General features: G+C 43.0%; 5 protein-coding genes across 5 annotated transcripts; 3 read left to right on the plus strand and 2 right to left on the minus strand.

Annotated features, from left to right (window-relative positions):
* Positions 1-3,431: 3,431 nt before the first annotated feature.
* P170DRAFT_446601 (uncharacterized protein) lies at positions 3,432-4,559 on the minus strand (the record flags this gene model as incomplete). Its single annotated transcript, XM_024850813.1, has 6 exons — positions 3,432-3,520; positions 3,551-3,580; positions 3,647-4,061; positions 4,104-4,241; positions 4,293-4,351; positions 4,397-4,559. The coding sequence occupies 6 exons, from the start codon at positions 4,557-4,559 to the stop codon at positions 3,432-3,434; spliced, it is 894 nt and encodes a 297-aa protein (XP_024704082.1).
* Positions 4,560-9,418: 4,859 nt separating this feature from the next.
* On the minus strand, positions 9,419-11,800 carry P170DRAFT_446602 (dynamin family protein; the record flags this gene model as incomplete). Its single annotated transcript, XM_024850814.1, has 8 exons — positions 9,419-9,586; positions 9,641-9,796; positions 9,944-10,213; positions 10,315-10,806; positions 10,870-11,055; positions 11,086-11,357; positions 11,397-11,462; positions 11,764-11,800. 8 exons carry the CDS (start codon positions 11,798-11,800, stop codon positions 9,419-9,421), a joined length of 1,647 nt encoding a protein of 548 aa, XP_024704083.1.
* Positions 11,801-16,959: 5,159 nt separating this feature from the next.
* Positions 16,960-18,731, plus strand: P170DRAFT_358201 (FAD-dependent oxidoreductase; the record flags this gene model as incomplete). The annotated part of the gene is made up of 3 exons (XM_024844269.1): positions 16,960-17,536; positions 17,588-17,958; positions 18,006-18,731. The coding sequence occupies 3 exons, from the start codon at positions 16,960-16,962 to the stop codon at positions 18,729-18,731; spliced, it is 1,674 nt and encodes a 557-aa protein (XP_024704084.1).
* Positions 18,732-18,814: 83 nt separating this feature from the next.
* P170DRAFT_357065 (uncharacterized protein) lies at positions 18,815-19,516 on the plus strand (the record flags this gene model as incomplete). Its single annotated transcript, XM_024844195.1, has 1 exon — positions 18,815-19,516. A coding segment is annotated over one exon (702 nt), but the record flags the coding sequence as incomplete, so codon positions are not given.
* A 792-nt stretch (positions 19,517-20,308) lies between these two features.
* Positions 20,309-20,723, plus strand: P170DRAFT_475118 (YjgF-like protein; the record flags this gene model as incomplete). Its single annotated transcript, XM_024853225.1, has 3 exons — positions 20,309-20,470; positions 20,532-20,594; positions 20,676-20,723. 3 exons carry the CDS (start codon positions 20,309-20,311, stop codon positions 20,721-20,723), a joined length of 273 nt encoding a protein of 90 aa, XP_024704086.1.
* Positions 20,724-21,330: the final 607 nt, after the last annotated feature.

Raw genomic sequence — 21,330 nt, forward strand, 5'->3', positions numbered from 1 at the left:
ACCTGACGCCCGTCCCCACCTGACGCCCGATTTCCCACCCCAACACCTTATAGAAATGAAGCTCTAGAGCCACACACATTTATTATTATATAGAGATATTTAGAAGATTGAATAAATGCATTATAATGAAGATATTTACAGTGCCTTTTATTACCGAAAGCGCTCAGGGAGGCGGATCTGCCTACCATGGTGATTAAGCGTTGAGGGGACCTCATCAGCAACCTCAGGTTCTGCAGCAGCTCTACCACTCGAGTTCTTTGCTTTTGATGTTGTAGAGACCTTATTCTTGCCTTTTTGAGCGATATTAAAGTCATTTTGAAGCTGTATATCGGCTTGCTTAGCGAGCTGATTATCCTGCTTTTTCTGCTGTCTTGCCTCTGCCTCACGAACCCGCGCTTCATGATTTGAAGCGCGGATTTGCTTTCGCTCTTCAATTAAAAGCCGCTTATCTTCTTTCTCTTGCTGCTTATGAAGCTTTTCTCCTTCTTTTGAAGCTTTAGCGAGCCGTGTAGCTTTATCTTTTTCTGCTTGAAGATCCCGAGCTTGCTGAATCTTCTTAGGGGAGTAGAATGCTGCATAGCCATCCTCTGGAGCGCGCAGTTCAGTTAGAAAAGGCTTGCCTTGCTGATGTTTCTTTTTCTTATTTTAAAGGGCCTCTTCAAGGCCTTTACAGCGTAGATTGAGGATGATATTCTCCGTAGCAAGATTATGCATCGTAGAACTCAACTTTTTAGCTTTTGAATTGTACACGTCATTAACAACGTGTTTTAAAAGCCTCTCAATCTTTCTCCAATCATCTGCACCTAGTACTGAGCGAGATGACTCGCTAGAGGATGGCCGATCCTTATCTTCTTAGTTAAATCGTGATAAAACAATCTCAGGATCCCACGGCCAAATCCCTACTAATTTCCATGAAGAAGAGATATTTTGAAGCTTCAAAGTGTCATTCCATGCAGGCCAAAAGAGGCGAAAAAAGTCTTGTTTTGTGATATGACAAAGGCCTTGGCAGGAGTAGAGAACCTGCTCCAACTGATTACTGTACGCCATCGATAAAGGCCCGAAGATTCCGACATCAAGCGGCTGCAGCGAATGCGTAGAATGAGGCGGGTAGGTCATTAAAAGGATCTTATTCTCTTCGCAGTAGTTGAAAAACTTCATATTGACGTGAGATCCGTGGCTATCAAGTATTAATAATCTCTAACGCCTTCTTGCCTTCTGCTTAGTCTCCCGGTCAAAGATATCTCGAAGCCACGCGTATCCTAGCTCGTTGTTTGTCCATCCGGAAGGTGAGGATGCAAAGAAACACTGGTGATGAGAAGATTCAAAATCCTGAAGCCATGTATCTTGAAGTTTTGAAGATGATACTTGGTAGATAAGCCCCGGAGATAGCGAGGTGCCATCTGCGCAGATACATGCAATCATAATAATCCATTCTTGATTCCCATCTTGAAGGCGCTGCTTAAGGCCTTCTCTTTTGTATAGCTGCTTAGAGAAGATCCTTTTGCCTTTATTAAGCACTCCAATAAGGAAGCCTTTCTCGTCTATATTATAAATATCTTCCTGCTGGATATCGTATTCTTGCATTTTTTAAGACAGAAGCTCAAAATATAATGTATATTTCCATGCTGAATCGGCCCGCTTGCGAGATGCATCTATTCCAGTTGTATAGCGAGAAATAATAATGTCTTTATATTGTTGTAAAAAGCGCGTCGGCCAGTGTTTTCCTGGTCTTTTTTGAGCGATTTCTTGTACAAAATTTCGAAGCATTTCGTGTGAAATAAAGAGTCCTTTCTTGCTGCATTTATTAATATTTGAAATAAGGACTTTGGCTTGTTGATCAGTAAGTAGTCGTTGGTCATGGTACTGCTCATTTTTTAAATGCTGAACTCCGCGGAAACGCCTTGAAAGTGTTGTTTGGTCAACTCCATACTTTTTCGCTATAAAAGTAAAACTAGGTCGTTTTTCAAGTGTCAGCGATTCTAACTCTGCAATTGCTTCATTAATTGGAGCCATGGCTGCTGAGATAGAGAGTGTTGAAAAATGCGGAATGTCGGTGAGAAATGCGATTTTCGGGCGTCAGGTGGGGACGGGCGTCAGGTGATCATCTACAGTACCTGATGAACGTCCCCACCTGACGTACATTTTCCCACTCCAACACCTCGAAGAAATGAAGCCATAGAACAACGCATATCTATTATTATACAGAGGTTTCTCGAAGGCTGGATTATTGCATTGAAAAAAAGCTACTCACAACTTTTTCTTTTGCCTAAAGCGCTCAGGGAGGCGGATCTGCCTATCACAATGATTCAGCGTGAGGGGGACCTGTTCAACAACCTCAGGGTCTGCAGCAACTCTACTATTTAATTTCTTTGCTTTTAGAATTACTGCGACCTTCTTCTTGCCTTATTGAGCAATCTAAAATTATTTCGAAGCTATAAGTCAGCCTGTTTATCGTGTTGGACCTCATCCTTTTGGCGTTGTTTTTCAGCAGCTTCAAGGAGGCGGAATTCTCGATTGAACGCGCGAATACACTTATTTTGTTTTATATGAAGGCAATTTCTTCTTTCTCTTACTGCTTACAAAGCTTCTCCTCCTCTTTTGAAGCTTTAATAAGTCGTATAGTTTCATCTTTCTCTGCTTAAAGGTCTCGCGCTTGCTAAATCTTTTTAGGAGCATAAAACACTACATAGCCATCTTCTGGAGCGCGTAATTTAAAAAGAAGAGATTTACCACGTTGATGCTTCCTTTTCTCATTCTTAAGCGCTTCTTCTGGGCCTTTATAGTATAAATTGGGGATGATATTCTCCGTAGCAAGATTATATTATTACAAGAGCACATAAAATCTACTGCTTGTTTTAATTTCGGTTCTGTAACTAATCGTCTATCGTGCATGTTTTCTGCCAAATTCAGCTGGTGCGGCTGGGAATCCATTCAACACAATAGAAGCTTAAATGAGTTATAACATGCTTTCTTAAAAGAAAAAGATAATATATTTAAGCCGTCGATACCCTATCCTCTATACAAATATAATTATATATATCCATATTTTCTAGACATAGACATAGAATTGTGTTTATAATCTCTACATATGTTCTGAAAGCAGATGGCGTTTCCCCAGAGTTAACACCCACCAAGCCACGTTCATGTACCTCTAAAGGGTAATTCTTGTATCGTGAATTCGTGGTATCTTCTAAAGTAAAGTATAATATATAGAATTCTTACTGCAGGAAGCATTTATTAACTGGTCCATAGGCTTAGAAGAGACACGAGCTAATCTCAAGGGCCTATTTAGACATCCCTTAAACAGCTAGGTCCTGGCACCCATCACTCTGTCCACTAGGTGCCTACAAATTTAGATAGTAGCTTTAGAGCTAGAATTAAGATCTTGTAGCAAAAGATGAAGTAAACGCCTAGTATCTTGCTCTTCTAGGCTAGGCCCAGAGAGATTTCAGGTCGGCAGGCAGTCCTTTTTTATTTTGATTAAACACTTCGAATACTTTTAACTTCCCTTCCGACGAGACTAACGCACATTTCTTCTATAACGCTGTACGCGCTAAATTCACAAGAAGTCGAAGTAAAGCTGCAAGCTTCCTTAATTCGTCCTGGCGGTTTTGCTCCTATTTGCTGAGTTTATCAGATGTTAAACAGTTCTCTTCGGAGATATCTGTAAAGCTACCAAACTCATCATACTTTCCAGCACAAAGAATGGGTGTGTTGGCAAACCAAAGCTGTTCTAAATTCTTCGAGTTGTCCAGACTTCTTCCAATACAGCCCGTCTTTATTTTAATTATTCGGGACGGATCGGCCAACTTCCCCCATTTGATAACCCTGAATCCTATTGGGGTTATGTCCCCATCTGATGATTTTATGTTTTTGTGCCATTCTCTCTTAGAGTGAATGCAGCCGTCAACCTCATATCGGAGAATGATTTTCACATCTCTAAGCGTATAGCAAATCGCCCGATTATGGGTAATGCTATCCTCGACGCCACTTGGTCGGCGGGTATAGACCTTTTTAAACTCGTGGCCGTATCCTTGGAACTTGTTGACATATGTTTTTGCCTTCGAAGTCCAACATAAAAATAATATTGTGTTTTTTATCACATCTACTCCAACACGGAATGAGCTTATGCTGCCACCTATAAAGCCCAGCAGCAGTTGGAGGTTCCGTCGGTCCGTGATAAGATTGATGTCGTTCAGTTTCATCGCTGGCTTAATAATGCGCAAAGCTCTGAAAAGCAGCTCAAGAGGAAAATTAGGAAAAACGTGTCATGCTGGGTCCGACAAGTATACCCCTGCATCTGGTTTGATGTTCTTTGGTGCATTTGCGGGCGTCCAGACAGACGGAAAACCTATTATCATGAGTAGTCATGTGTAAAAAGGATTTTGTTACCCACCTGGTACCACGATCGTCTTAAGTCTTTTCGCGAGAATATTGTATGACGTTAGTACGCTCATATCGGCTCTCGTTAGGGATATCCCGTCGACTGCTTGAATGGAGCTAAGAGGGATCTCTTCTATCTGGTCTCCTACGCCTTTGAAAATAGGATCTTTCGGCATTTTTTTGCAGGAGTTGGTGGTTGACATTAATGGGTGAGTGTGATGTTGTGGGAGAAGATGAAGCAGCTAACGTATTCCACCACCGGGTCGGCTACACTGCCGAGTCGGCCACATCACGCGTTTTGGCTCCGGTTGAAAACCTCACTCAATTTAACCACCAATTATGCCGCCAAAAGCGCGTCAAAATTCAAGAAATTCCGTTAAGAAAGAGGAAAGGATTTTACTTGCTATTTCTGCTTTAAAAAATCAAGAAATCTGCAATATTCGTGAAGCAGCGCGTGTTTATAATGTGCCTCGCTCTACTCTACAGGATCGATTATATGGAAAAACATATCGCTTAGAATTACGCGCAAATAGTTATAAATTGACTCAAAATGAAGAGGAATCGCTTGTACGATGGATTCTATCGTTAGATCAATGTGGAGCGTCTCCCCGACCGTCTCATATACGAGAAATGGCCAATATTCTTCTTGCTGCGTGTAGTATAACGCCTATTCAAACAGTTAGACAGAACTGGGTCTCCAAATTTATTAAAAGACGAGATGAATTGAAAACTCGCTATACCCGACACTACAATTATTGACGTGCTAAATGCGAAGATCTTAAAGTCATACAAGAGTGGTTTAACTACGTATAAATCATAATAATGCAACACGGGATCGCACAAGAAGATATCTATAACTTTGACGAGACTAGCTTCGCAATAGGCCTAGTAGCTACTGCTCAAGTAGTTACTAGAGCTGACTACTACAGAAAGGCCTCTCTCGTACAGCCAGGTAATCGAGAATGCGTTATTTCGATCGAGTGTATTAACTCTACTGGTTGGGCGCTTCCTCCATGTGTGATCTTTAAAGGCAAGGTCTATATAGAGGGTTAGTATCAAGATATTACACTCCCACGCGATAGTAGGATTGAGGTTAGTCCTAATGGATAGACTACGGACGAGATAGGCCTTTGCTGGCTTAAAAACCTCTTTATTCCGACTACTACTAGTCGTACAACTGGAAGATATCGTCTTCTAGTTCTTGATGGCTATGGCAGCCATCTTATACCTTAATTCGACCAGATATGTAGTGAGAATAATATTATTCCTATCTGCATGCCTGCACACTTATTGCATCTACTATAGCCTCTAGATATTGGCTGTTTCTCACCTCTAAAGCGGGTGTACGGCAGCTTAGTAGAAAAGCAGGCACGTTTAGGAATCAATCATATCAATAAGCTTGATTTCTTAGAGGCCTTTCCACAAGCTCGCGAACGCGCTTTTCAAGCAGATATTATTCGGAATAGCTTCGCAGGCGCTGGACTTATTCCATTTAACCCAGATAGGGTGCTCAGTCAGTTGAATATTCAGCTAAAGACTCCTACACCACCACCCAGTCGATCAACCAATTCAGCCCCAAAAACGCCCTATACAACAAGGCAGCTTGAAAAGCAGGCATCTACCGTGAAGCAGCTACTTAAAAAGCGTATACGGGAGCGCACACAGAGCCCTTCATCTTCGCTAGAGACGCGTGTAGAGAAGCTTATTAAAGGTCATGAATTACATCTTAATGAGCTTATTCTTGCGCGCGAAGAAATCCACGAATTACGCGCTGCTAACGCAAAGAAGCTTCGAAAAAAGAAACACTCTACTAGACAGCTAGCTTTTACAGAGGGACCAGCTATTCAAGAGGGCCTAGAGCAGTTCCAGCGTGGGAACGAAGTTAATGAAGCTCAAAATACGCTTCCTCCAGATCCTGCAGTGCCTGCAGATAGGCCACGCGTACGAGCGCCCCCGCGGTGTAGTGATTGTCATATTCTAGGACATAGACGATTACAATGTCCTAATCGGGTTCCTAATTAATTTTTAGATAGAAATATAATTATTTTGTTGATAAAGCCCCTAATATATGGCCCGCGGGCAGGAATTGGTGAGCGGTGGCCGACTCGGCGGTGTGGCCGACCCGGTGGTGGAATACGTTATACGCAATGCGACGTCGCTGGTTTCAGGCATTAATATAACCTTAGACCTTTACTATTGTTTAGCTATTCCTATATAAGCACAACGTCCCTTCCAGCGTACCAGAATTTTAAAGTGCCTCATGTAACATGTTTGTCCTGAGCGAAAAAGAGATTGATCCTATCTAGCAAATAAGCTGTCAACACAAATGTCAGCCGAGTGTCAGTAGTATTCAATGTATCTGAAAGTATATGAACACATCGGTATTTAATGGAATATGGCGGAAAGATCGAAAAACTAAAACCGTGATTCTAATAAACAAAGATCCGTATCTGAAAGTAGCGGTAACCGCTACTTACCGCTTATAATACTTATATCCTCTAACGTATTTCCCGGGCGAGCCGCCCACCCCTACCGAGCCGCCCACCCACCTCAACTTCCCCACCACGCGATCAATTGAATTAATTCAATCATCAACCACAACACCAAAAATGAGTCAATCATCTCAAAATTTCGAGAATCAAGAGGGCAAGATCCTACTCGCAATTGAGGCTATTCAAAATAAAAAAATTCCATCAGTTCGTCGTGCAGCAGAAGTTTATAATATTCCTCGTTCAACTCTCCGGGCACGTATTAAGGGACACACTTCTCGAGCAGAAACTCGCGCAAATTCTCATCGATTATTGCTAATTCAAGAGGAATCGCTTATTCAATGGATACTCTCCATGGATTCGCGTGGAATGCCTCCTAGACCCTCTCACGTGTAAGAAATGGCCGAAATCATTCTCCGAGCAGACGATCCATCTTACTTCAAACCTATCAGCAAGAATTGGGTTTCCTACTTCATAAAACGACACCCTGAGATCAAATCTCGCTTTTCAAGGCGATATAATTACGAGCGAGCGAAATGCGAGGACCCCCGGGTCATACAAGCGTGGTTTGATCAGCTACAAAAGATTCGATTGCAATACGGGATCGCGGATGGAGATATCTTCAATTTTGATGAAACAAGATTCGCTATGGGCCTTATCGCTACTACGAGAGTAGTGACGAGGTCTAATATGCCTGGAAAACCTCATCTTATTCAGCCAGGCAACCGGGAGTGGGTTACAACAATTAAATGCATTAATTCAAGCGGGTGGTCGGTCCCTACATGCATTATCTTCAAAGGTAAGGTCCATATTAAAGGTTGGTATGCAGAGGACCGCCTCCCGGGTAATTAGATGATTTAAGTTAGCCCAAATGGATGGACTACTGATGAAATCAGTCTTTTATAGCTTGAAAAAGTCTTTATTCCTGCAACTTCTCGCCGTATAGTGGGCCAACATCGCCTCCTCGTTTTAGATGGCCACGGAAGCCACCTAACGCCTGCATTCGATAAATTATGTGAAGATAATAAAATTATACTGATCTGCATGCCTCCGCATTTATCTCACCTCTTGCAACCGCTCGATGTTGGTTGTTTTGGCCCTCTAAAACGCGCTTATGGAGGACTTATTAAGCAGAGAACTCGCCTCGGGTATAATCATATTAATAAGCTTGATTTCTTGCGGGCGTATCCTACCGCTCATCTGCAGGTCTTTACTGATTTAAATATTTAAAATAGCTTCGCTGCTACGGGAATCGTTCCTTTTCAACCGCTCAGAGTACTCGATAAATTAAATATTCGCCTTGTAACTCCTACGCCTCCGGTGAGCCGTGGCTCCACAAATTCAACTCTAGCGACGCCTTATACAGTAAAACAACTGCAGAAATCAGCTTCATTAATAAAGGAGATGCTAAAGCAGGGATCCCAGAGTCCCTCTACGCCTTCAAAACGCCTATTCCAGCGCTTTCTGAAAGGGTTTGAATACTCGCTTTATAATGCGGCGCAACTCGCGAAGGAAAACGCCGATTTACGCGCGGAAAGCGCAAATAATCGTTTAAAAAAGGCTCGATCAAAGCGTCAAATGACCCCTACTGAGGCCAATTCCATAGAGCAAACGAGAGATTCAATTCAACAGCGAAATGAGCGGGCGGAGGCTATAAATCATGAATATATGCAGGCGAGAACATCAACTTCAGGGGCCCTAAAACGCGCTCCACCTACGTGTTCTAATTGCAATATTCAAGGCCATACTAGAACTAGATGTTCTACACGCGCAGGTTAAATTACTTCAATAAAAATCATGTTGTTTTGTTGTTGAAAATCGCTTTATTTTTGAATATGTGGCCAAAAATCGTTGTGGGTGGGCGGCTCGGTAGGGGTGGGCGGCTCGCCCGGGAAATACGTTATAGCTTTTTATTTAGTTAGTCGCGAAAAGATTTATTTTTTTTAAAAATCTTTATCAAAGCAAGTTCAACGAAACAATGTATAACTTTATTTTGGAAACATTATTTAGGTCGCAAGCATTAGAGACATTGAATTAGCTGCTGAACTTATGGCACTGGTGTGTCAACCGAGTTAATTTCCAGACAGCTTGTTTAGTTGCTACTTTTCTTATTCTTTTCTTTTTTACTACTCTTCTTTTTATTTCCTTTTTTGCCCTGCCGAGTATAAGTGGTGGAAAGAACTGAAAACAATAATTTATACGGCTCAATAGCTTCTGGACAATCGTTAGAAGAGTTTGATTCTGCCGTTTTCGAAACTAACTTCTTTTCATCGTTATCAATAGGTTCCGACTGCGCGCATACGTGTTCTGGCTCTGCGGAAAGGTTGGAAGATTCCGCGATAGATTACACCTTATCGTCGAATTCTACCTGCACACCGTGTAATTTGCTTGCATGCTGACCGGAAATACCGAATGTCCTTGCTTCTGATTTCAATGTTAGCTAAATCAGATTAACTTGGGTTTTATTCTATACTGTAATCTCGAACACTCATAAACTGCTGGCAGGTTTCAAATCCGCGAGTGAGGACCTGCAATTTTCTGTTAAGTTAGTCGCGAAGAAATCTATTTTCTTCAGACTCGCCAGCAATCTGCGTTACCCTTTTGTCGTGCATGTTAAACACGACTACTGGAGAGAAGATATCGAGCAATGCTAATATTAGTTTTAATTCCACAGCTTCATTTGCAATATCATCAACAAAATGTTTCAAAGCAACCTGGAATCATATTAGTAAACGCAGAGAAGCAGTATTGAGAAAATATAAAGTGACCTTATAGTATGCCAGCATGCAGTCCAGCGCCTCCGCTGAAGCAAAGTTGACCATATCTGGTTCTGATTGCCGCAGAAGGTATTGAAGAAGTTGGTTGAGATTAATAGATTTACCTGTGTAGTAGGGCTCGTGAAGATCAGCTATACTAAAAAATCGCTTTATTATGCTGCCAACTTCGCCTTCACGTCACTCTGCACGAATATTTTGCAGGTTCTCGGTGAAATAATGGTTATATGTAATTGGATGGCCTGTCTTGTGCGGTGCCAGTAGTTCAGAAGTCTTTTGCTCCATGTCCTGAAAGACAGAATTAAAAATAAAAAAGATTATCTCCTTGATTAGCGCAGTAGAAGTGGCCTTATCTGTGACGTGGCAAACAGCGAGGACCATAAAATCTCTTACGGATGACCATACTTTTCTGATATGGCTTTTGGTGAGCTTTTCCCAGGGACCACACTGCTCTAAGAAGAGGTCACGGACAATTATAGGGTTGAATGTGCCCGGCAGCTCACGGCCCCTGGTTTTTCTTAGAAGAGTCCTAATATAAGCGGTAAATTCCGCCCGTGTTGTACGAATCTGGCCGGTATACCGTTTTTGGTAATACCTTCCTCACCTAGCCGGCGGTAATAACCTCTGATACTAATATCGTCGGTAAATTCTTCATTAAGGTTCTGAACCACCGCACGTAGTCGTTTTTCCAAACCATTCTGAGCGTGCACATATCCGAAGAACAGGTCATTATAAGTGCCGTCCACAGCGGCTTTGACCAAGCTCTGAAACGACTGGCTGATGTGTAGGAGGTAGGACCTTTGTTCATCAAGAGATATCTGAGGCTTCCCAAGTTTTATAATCTCAGATGTGCAATTGTCAGCCTTCTTTCTAATCTTATTAATCAGACTTGGAAGCTCTGCAGCAATTTGTCCGAGAAGCACTTTACTTAGGCGTAAGCAAAGACCATTAATGCCTACTAAGGACCTTAGAAGGTCCTCCCAGGCGCCTGTAAAGAAAAATAGCATCTCTTCCCGGTCTTTATCTGTAAGTGTCCAGTCTCCCTTTTCGGTATCTATGTTCTTGAGGATATGCCATCCCAGGCGGAACTTAACATCCTGGTTTTTTGCCAGTGAAAGAAACATCAACTTGCTTTCTGATCTTGGAACAAGCGTATCTGGCTTGGTAATGACTCCTAATGTTCAATTTCCAGATTCATCAGCGTCCCGAGCAAGCTTCAGCACGATTTGGTTGGCAAAATCATTCTTAGCAGATATAACAGTGAGGATGATACTCCGCGGCTTATTTATATAGGTCTGAACAACGTCCTGCACAAGCTGGATGTTAGAGGCTGATTGCTGTTTAGTTTCGGAGTGTATGAGACCCGGGAGGTCGACAATAGTCAAATGAGGACGATCAGGGCCTGATATCTCCACTCAAAGGAGGTCATTCGAAAACACTTTGCCATATGTTGTTATTCCCATTGCCGCTTTCACATTGTCGATAAGAGCCGGGAGTCCTTCAAAATCGTCTAGCTGCTCACAGAAACTACCCAGGGAATCTTGTTTGATATTGCTGCGAGAGTGATGAGGTATAATTGAAACACGCACTCTGACTTGAATACTTTTTCTGAGTACCAGCTCTGTGGGAAACCTTGTATATAAACTGCTCTTCACTGGAAATGAGATACCTGAGATTGCCTCTAATACCGAGCTCTTTCCTGACGATTGATCTCCACAGATAATAATCTATAATAAAGAAATATAGTGACTAATACCCTGGGATCGAAGGTTATTAATTAAATTAAGAAGGTCGAGTTGTTCTTTGGTGCAAAGCCCTTAGAGGGTATTAGTTTGAAATTTCCTTAGCACCATGTTAGCAACCGAAAAGGTATGATTGCAGTTGGAGAGTAAATTTTGTATCAACCCAGATATATAAAATTGTCCATGTCTGTTTATATAACTAATTACAAGTTAGTTCGTCATCAAAAATGGCTACTCTTCATTAGAAATACAGAACCAAAACAAAAGGCTTTGGGCGCAGCATTCCCGCACTACATACCACTGCAAAACGCGTAACAACATGAATATTTCCGAAATACATGCCAAACAAAAGGCTTCATCTCACGCATACCTCACTTTTAGCCTCCAGTTTATTTATAAAGATCTTTGGCATTCTTGAGATATTATTTTATATCATTGTTGGATCCTATGTAAGCTTAACACGCAATATATCCGCGGAGAATTTTTGGCGAATTTTAAAGAGCTTAAAAAATTTTTCTAGGACTAGGTAACGTATCCTCAAGAATATACACGTAATTGCCTCTACGAAAAATGCTTTTAGGGTATAGATGAACCAGCAACTTTCAAGAAATAGACCGGAGTCACGAGAAATAAACATGCCTCAGACGTCAGGACATTATTTCAGGATTCCCAGATATAATCAGTTATGCTTTTCCATTAATCCACCACCTCACTTATTCCTTCTTTGCAAAGTCGCTTGTAGCTCACGCCTTCCATAGAATCTATCTTATCAGAAGATTCTTCCTCTAATGACTATCTCCGCTTTCAAGTAACACAATTTGAACGGGTCTCTGTAATAGAATGGATATCATAAAAGTGCCGCCGAAGCCCTACAATGCCTTTGTACTCTTTCTTCTGGCAGAGCGGATGCGGGCACCGTATTACTTCCTTCAACTAATAGGACTTCAGGTGATCATCAATGTGGTTTAAAAGAATAGCTTTAGTCATCCACTGCTTCAACCGTTCTGAAGGGGCCTTGTTTTTATCCCCTAGACAAAAGGGACAAAGGCCAGCCGCCACAGTTGTGTATCTGAATTTCAGGATTCCACAGCGAGGCTGAACATTCTCCAGATGATTCTGACAGTGCCTCTCCCATTCGTCTGCGTTAAAAACCATTTCAGCACAGTGGTAGCAGAACTGCACAAATTGGCGTTGGGTACGGCGGTGAGCACGTTTGCCATTCTTGTAACACTGTTGATAGGGCGCAGCATCCAAGTGCTGTCGTCGACATTGTAGGATGTGCTTCGCGCGGTCCTGTGCGGCAGTACTATAAACAGTTAGTGCAAGCCAACACAGCGGCGGTAGGTGCCGAACCTTGACATGTCCCGTAAACAGGTTGGACACCGGCCGTTTTTAGGTGCTAATCCGGGATAATAAGCGACTTTCTCTGTCGATATGCATAAAGAGACTATATTTTACAGGCATTGTTTGCCCTCGTCACTGTTAATAGAAATCTCTTTAAAGAGGTTGTCTCGAAGTCGAGATCTTTCAGGCATATACTTTTTATATATATTAAAGAGACAGGTTGTGTCGCGCTCTGAGAAGTTATTACCAGCAATATATTTGTTATAAGAAGCTTCCCACCACTGGGCGATAAAAGCTGACCGCTTAGCTTCAAGCTTCTTCGCCTTCCTGCTGTAGAGCTTATAACGTTCCAGATCTAGGTCCCTGTGTACTGCAGGCTGGCCTGTAATTTGTTTTGTTAATGCAGTAATCTGCTCGTTAAGTGCCAAGATCTCAGCGTTACTCTCGAATTCGGCTAGAGCAGCAGCGTCAATGTGCTGGGGTATATTTGGGTCTTGATGGTGGGCCATGCTTTATTCCATGTCTTGATACTTATAGTCAGGTTCCAAGTTGTAGAACAGAGCCTGTATGTCGAGAGACTTCAGCTGTGCCTGATACTTGAGATATGTATTATGATTTTGGTAATCAAGTGCCTGGCCACGCGTAGCCTCAGATGCTTTGGCTATAAAACGGTTAGCAGTCCTATATTATCAGCTGATATTGGGGCTATACAGTTAATCCTGTTTGCTACTTCACTCCTAATACCATAGATCCATAGGGCATCCTTAAAACTATCTCGCTCAGCAAGTGCCGTATTATTATGATACATAGCAGAAAATGTCAAACCCTTGTCTGGCGAAGGCCCTTTTGGGGTAATCATGCGGAAGAATGGGAGCTCCTTGGCAGAATCTGACCACTGTAGGGTCCATGATTCTCTTCTAACTGGTGGTCGTTTTGCTAGAAGGTCGTTGACGGAGGAAATGCCTTTAAATGCACCGTCTGCGATACCATGCACGATTACCCAGAAGACGAAATTAAAGCCTAGAACGGGGTGTTCTCGAAACCAATTCTTCGGCCTGGTATAGTTCAAACTTGTAAGCTATGGAACTGGGGAGGTCTTGGATATAACCAACAATTTGACATCATCTCGGTAACGCTATTCTTTTAAAAATTCAGAGTTGATGGTCACCCATCGTTTGATAAACCCGCAGTCACGGTCACTTTATTTGATATTGAAGCTCAAATGCTGGTTTGATCTGTGAGATACGCTTCTTTGAAGATTAGTAGGTGGAAGCTAACCTTGTAGTAGAGGCACTCGTTCGAATTTGTATAGGAACTGGATTTGACAATGGCGCCGGCGCGGGCCCCAGAGCCGGCAAAAAGGGACAGAGCAGATCCTGTCTGAACTCTGGCCTGCTTATGCTTGTAGTCATGGCTGTCTTCACTAAATAGGCGGCGTAGCAAATACTCGAGATCTTTGGCTGTGACTGGGGCCCGGTCTCTCGGTTTAGTAGGAAGTCTGTATTTTGGGGTGAGGATGTTCCGAATATGCTAAGACACCAAGTTAGTAACAACAATCAGGTTATTTATGAATTATGGATAGTTATATTTAACATATCCTTTTTGACATGATCGGGCAATGTGCGTGATGTTTCTCGTTCCTATAGAGAAGTGAAACTAGTCAAGTTGTGGCACGCCGTTTGTTGGGAAGGAAGTTTCTTTCGGGTGGCGATATAGTCTTCGGCAAATGATTTTAGGATCTGGGGTGTCGGATCCGGCTCATCGCGGGAAAAGTTCTTTTCCTTAGACTCATTCCGTGACAGTCGCCATCTATATCTAATGAGGAATTGCCCAGCAATTTATTCTCGAAAGAAGGAAAAACCAACAGTTCCCAGTTTGCCAATGCCTGATAATATTTGTCATCTGTAGCGGGGGCCAGCTTTTTATGGCAAATAATATTTTCCTGGCTTTCTTGTAGATGCTGGAAGTTGATAGTGAAACCGCGGGAAGCTGCCAGACGGATGCGTTCCTTGATAAGTTGGAGTTTGTCAGAGGTCATGGTAATGCGGGGTCACGTGATGAGAGACTAAGTGTCAGGGTTCGGCGACGAGTAAAGAAGGACAAGTTGAAAAGTAACAACAAAAAAGCGAGGAAGGCTCTCCGCCTATTTATTAATATCTTCTGAATCAGCTCAAAACCCCCTGCTGACCCTATTAAAACCTTTCTGGTTCTGATTGTTGGTGACCACTGGCGACTACTGGCGACCATTGACGATCACCGGCGATATTGGTGACTACCGGCTACCGTATATAAACAGAACACCCCTATTATTGGCACCCGATCTAAAAATCGTTTCAGAAAAATATTTGAGTTAAGGGCTCTTCGACAATTAACTGTACGGACTCAGGAGGCTTAAGTACGGCTGAGCGGACGGGAAGCCCTGTTCTCCTCACCCTGTGGTCGTATGTACTTGATATGTCTGAATTATTGGATATATAGTATGATTACGAAACTATGTTAATAGGAGGAGGGTAGGTGCATCGAAACCGGCGACCCTGGCGATCGCCGGCGTCGTCGTGCAAACCCCCTGAGTGCGCTTTAGATGGCACCTACGTCTCCTGGCGTCGCCCCGCGACTCCCGGCGCCGGGCCATTTTCATCTACTCCCAGTCCCGGGAGTCCCCATATCGCACTCCTCTGTCTTATATATAAGGATGATAGGATTAACCATTGGTCTGATTCCCTGCCTGGTAAGATGACTAGCGCCTGAAGTAAAGCTGCTGTGCCTTCTTGGCTATCCAGGCAACAGGATATCAATGTAATTATCGAGTGAGTAAAGTCGCTAGCTATCTTTCTTTACGAGCTTAGTATATAACTTTAGAGTAATAATAATAAGTATAGAATTCTGAATCTCTTTGTAAATTGCTTTTCGTAAACATTAGAAAGTAACTTGAAGTTGACAGCTTGATATTTACTCAATTTATATGATTTAGTCTTTTATCCCGGCAGTTAGAATGACGCTATTTAATAGTAGCGATATTTAAAATTCATTAAATTATTTGCTAGATATTAAGCTACGAAAAAAAAGCTTTTAAGTTACTATGATTTTATCCTGGCATGGATGCTAGTTGAGTGGCGTATGTGCCCATGGGAGGGATGGAGGTTTCCAGAGTAGATGGGAAAAAGACCTCGCAGCTCAGATATTTTAATTTCGAAGTTGGGGGGAAGGTGTCAAACATCTCTGTATCATGGAAGATTGGTGGAGTTAATGTTGAGCCCATACTGCCAGCAGGGGTTCTCAAAGACACACTTGACCCCAGAAGCAAGGTGACAATCATACTACATATTACTAGGCTACAGAAAATCCACGAAGTAGCAGTAATAAGTGTGTAGTCTATTGTGATAGATATCTACCATACTAACTTCATCTTTGGTGACGCATGTATACCCTCATTAAGAAATACATACAGGGTCCACAGGTTCGTGTTTAATGAGGATAGTACACGGGTTTAGATACTGTAGATCTCATTTTTCTTCTTCTTTATGGTGCCCCATTTAGTATCATATAGGCTGCATGCATGTCCGATGTTGTCATCTAGATACCACAAGAGATGGTTGCTTTAGGTATTGACTAACCTGCTTGTGGTAAGACCTAAAATTTACCTAGTATTTATTACCCGCATTCCATCGTAGTGTTGTACAACCTAAGGTTCAACGAATTCACAGCTGTGGTCACCGCCCGTTCGGAACAGTTTCCCTTGACATAGCTGATTTGACAGGGAGTCATGACGTCGGGAACTCCTTTAAAAAGACAAATGATTGTCGATCACATGCAGGTTTCCCGTCTGAGAAGTATCAAGCATTCTTACTGATAGAGGTATCAGCAGAGTAACATCGGTTTCATTCCAGTCCAGACTCATGCATCTGAGATTCCGTCATCAGACCCTATTAGATTGCTACGGCATGTGCGTGATCGTTTTTATGGAAACTCAATGACGCAACGTTCCATGATATACATTTGTGACACATATGTAATTAGGAATATATATCGCTGTACGCATCAGCTCCTTGATTCTACGGAGGCGAACTGTTTATACTAATGTCATGTGTTAACAGTCAATCTAATCTTTAGGTTAATTCTCCTTTTATATCCCCATCTCTCTCTCAGGTATCGTTTCTCGGATCTATTACCCTACAGAGCCCACAAACTGCTGCTTCATTGCCTTACCAACATTGCACAACCAATACAATGGCCCCCACCGGAAGCGCGAAAGTCATTATAAACGGGGGCGGAATAGCAGGTCTAGTGCTCGCAAATGCCTTATCTCGTCAAGGAATTGATTTTATCGTCCTAGAGGCTGGTGCAGATATCGCCCCATGTGTTGGTGCCGGTATCTGTATTCTGCCTAGCGGTGCAAGAATCCTAGATCAGCTGGGCATGTTTGATGATCTTCACGATCTGGGTGGTGAAATCCAAGCACAGCGCATATGGCGAGAGAATGGCAGTCTTTTGGGACATACAGACTCCTTGAAGCTTCTCCACATTAGGCAAGGATGTCCAATGATATTCATTGAGCGAAAGATTCTGCTACAGGTCCTTTTTGATCACTTGAAAGAAAAGGATAGGATATTTCTTGGTAAACGAATCGTGGGAGTCGACTCTTCCCATTCTCGGGTGCAAGTCAGATGCACCGATGGCTCTTCATACACCGGTTCCATTGCTGTTGGAGCAGATGGGATCCATAGCACGACTCGGAGAGAGATGTGGAGACATCTTGAAAAGGATCACGTGGTGGGAACAAGCAGCGTGCAGAACGAGGAGAAGAGTATGCAACGAATCTATCCCAGAACAGAATGAAGTTGACTTTTTTTTTTAGCATTATCTGCACAGTATTCTGCAGTTTTTGGCATCGCTACGCCTACGCCTAACATGGTCGAGGGACACGTTAACAGGACCTTCGCAAATGGATACTCGTTCTTCAACGGCGTTGGGAAGGATGAACGCATCTTTTGGTTCGTCTTTCATGATATGGGAAGGAAATATCAAGGTTTGAATATACCACGCATGAATCAATCCGAAATCGATCAACATGTCAAGCCACTGCTAGATAACTATGTTGCTGGTGGAGTTCGGTTCCGAGATATCTATAGGAACACAGTCAGGTGCGCGCATGTCCCTATGGAAGAAGGAGTTTTCGACCGGTGGGTGTATCAAAGGTTTGCATGTATTGGAGATTCAGTTCATAAAGTGAGTTCCTGCTCTGATAGAAAGTTTCATTCACTGACTGTTTGCAGACGACCCCTAACCTTGGGCAAGGAGGGAATGGCGCAATCGAGAGTGCTGCGTCCCTTGCCAACAAGCTTGGATCAATATTCTCGACAAAGGAAGTCTCGGATCTCCCGCTGGCTATCATCGAAGATCATCTTGGCACATGGGCCAAGTCCCGAATGCAACGTATGAAGCTCCTATGTGAATTTGGCAATGGGTTTACTCGACTAGAAGCCGGCAAGACCTTCGTCCATAGGCTTCTTGGTCGTCTGACTGCCGCCTATAAAGGCGATACACTAGCGGACTTACTGTGTGAAACCACAGTTGGTGCAGAGACTTTATCATTCCTGCCCTTGCCCACAAAGTCTTTAACTGGCACTATGCCTTTCGATAAACGACGAGGTATGGGAGCATCGAAAGGCAAGTACGGTCCTCTCATGTATTGCTCTGCTTTGCTCCTATGCATATTAGCTATACACTTTACTATGAAGCCAGGAAGCATCAGTCCAATGGGGAATCGCGAGAACAACACGCATACTGGCAGTGACCTGGAGGTGAAGACATGGAATTTCGAATCAAATTCATCTGAAACTTTGAATCATCACACTGGCTCCTTAGGTCTCTGGCAGAGTCTTCAGCTTTCTGACCCAACTATGGCCATCTTTTTTTTCATGGACTTGGCTATATTCGAGGTTATATGGACCATCGAAAGCATCCGAAGCGGTAATGCTATGACCTTATTAAACTGGTGACTCTGTCTTCTTCTCCTTAACCTCTATAAAAACTTACCTTATCTAGGTCCTTTCCCTTCTCACTACTCTCCCATCTCAACGGTGGTATAAAGATAGCTGTCCCTCTATACTTCACCATTTGCCACTTCCAAAGCCCAATCTCGACCCTCAAAGTGCCTGACTGCAGAACGATCCGGCAATCGTACGTCAAGGTTCTAATTCCGACTCTCATGGTTGGATACTATGTACCAGCAATGGGGCTTGCACTCAAAAGCCACAAAATTTTCGCATCAAGTATGACGCTCGTTTTTCTGCCCCTTATCTTCAGGTTGCTTCATTATGCGGTAGCGTCATGTCTTGTGGACACGACAATGCAGACGCGAATAAAAACGCCAACAGCTGATATGCCATTTACAAGAGCAACGTACATGTTATGTGCTCTTATATCTGGAGTCTGTCATCAGTGGTCACGCTCCGGGGCTTCATACCCCTTTTTTCCATGGCAAAATGGCATTAAAGATCAAGATTTCACTATTGCATTTGCTAGTGCAATGATCTGGCTATGTTTTGAGTATAAAGAGTTAAAAAGCGAGGGTCGACTCTCTTGGTCTTGGGTGCGTATTTTATCCGTCTCAGCCTTTATGACTTGTATTTTGGGGCCAGCTGGAGCTTTGATACTGGGTTGGGGGATGAGGGAAGAATGCCTGGCTGCGTTTGAGAGGCGTCTTTCTGAGACTGAGGCTGAGGGTGTGCAAGGGTTGGAAAACAAGGAAGATTATGTTTTATCAAACCTTTACGCACATTAATGTCTATGCTACGATAGTAGGTGATACTTTCTGGAATGCTATTTATATTTTTTCAACATGCTTGAATCTACATGAATTTCGATGGACTACCTTCCTACTCGGAATATCTAAGTCAAAGTCAAAAGACTTGAGAATTATCTCCCTTTTTACTTCGCATAGAGTCACAGTAGGTCTCAAGTCAATTTGACATCTACTTTTAAAACTTACACCCGGTGAAAACTTTCATGATTGCAACTCCCGCCGCTGGTACATACCCCAAAGCCTAGGGCACTAGGGATAACAAAAAAAGCTCATAATAATCCAAGCTAAAGTATCACCAGTAGCAAAGATAGACTGGAAGAACATGTGCAGCGACCATGTTCATAAATGGACCATTCACATCCATGTGTCGGCAATCACCCGCTGGCCTACACACAAATGTTACATTCCACTACTTCTCGGCGCTGGGCCAAGTCACCGTGATTGGCTGAGTTCAACCCATTGCGAACAAACCAATAATATGGAAGTAAACGTACCAGGACCCACATGTATCTTCGGGCCATCCCCAGTGTCCGGGCAATAGAGCATGCGCCGTGATACCTTTGCCCTTAGTCGGATTAAGGAGAGAATTGCGATTTTTAAAGGGCAAAAATTAACAAAAAGCAGAGAAAGGGATCAAAAAAGGAGCGGTGAAAGTGGATTAAGGTTCAATACTCCTTCACCACCCCATGGCTATTTATCTGCAAGGTTTCTATTCAACAACCAGCACTACTTCTGTAAAGCAAATATCGCGCCAAATAATCACTATCAATAATGGCTCCAGCAAAGCAAGAAGTTCGCACTGATAAAGCCCCTGCGCCAAAACCTTTCCTGTCTCAGGCTCTGGTTTTCAATGACATGGTGTACACCTCAGGAGCAGTAGGCATGAACCCTGCCACTGAAAAGCTGATTGAGGGAACAACTGCTGATCGCACGGTAAGCAAACATCATGGCTACGAATTCAGGCGCTTGTCGAGAGTAATGGAGCAAACTGCAGAAACAATGTCTTCGTAACATCTCTAACATCCTAGAAGCCGCAGGGAGCTCACTGGAAAAGATTGTACGTCTCGTCTGTCAAATGACTATCTAACACAAAGATTGCGTTCCTATGAGTACAATATAGGCTAATAGGCTCGAATAGATCAAAGTCACAATATTCCTCGATGACATGGCCAACATCCTGGGATGAACGAAGGTTACCTTGCCATGTTCAACAAGGGCATTATGCCGGTATGCAGAGCTATCTCAATATGCGTAAGGTATACTGACAGCGGGCTTTTTCCACTTGTAGGTGAGAACCTGCGTAGCTGTTAAACAGCTTCCTCTTGGTACAGATGTGGAGATTGAGGCGATGGCTCACTTGTAGCGGCGGGCATTATTTTTTAGACTTCCTCCAATGGATGAGATGAGGAAGACTAGTGCTTGAATGTCAGCAATAACAGTGGACTGAGTGGCTCATTGGCGGCGAAATAGTAGTAGTGATCATCAATCAGCTTTTAAATATAGCTGCCTGGACATGTTGTCTTTTCTCCCTCTCTGGACGATTGTTGCATTTTGTCCAGGTACTATCAGGATGAGAACTCATTATGAATGTGTTTAAATTACATACTTCTCAAGAAGAGAGACTATCTATCTTAATAGCACTCCGGTACATTGGAAACATACTGCAGTAGCCCAATCCGTAGATCTCCACTACTGGCGGAAGTCTCAAGCTGTGATTGGCTGGGTCGCATTTTATTGGAACGGGCCAATCAGAGGGAATGAGCCTTCAAACCCACTCCGATATGATGACGCAT

The sequence above is a fragment of the Aspergillus steynii genome (genome assembly GCF_002849105.1).
Source record: "Aspergillus steynii IBT 23096 chromosome Unknown P170scaffold_4, whole genome shotgun sequence".
In the NCBI taxonomy this organism is placed as follows: domain Eukaryota; kingdom Fungi; phylum Ascomycota; class Eurotiomycetes; order Eurotiales; family Aspergillaceae; genus Aspergillus; species Aspergillus steynii.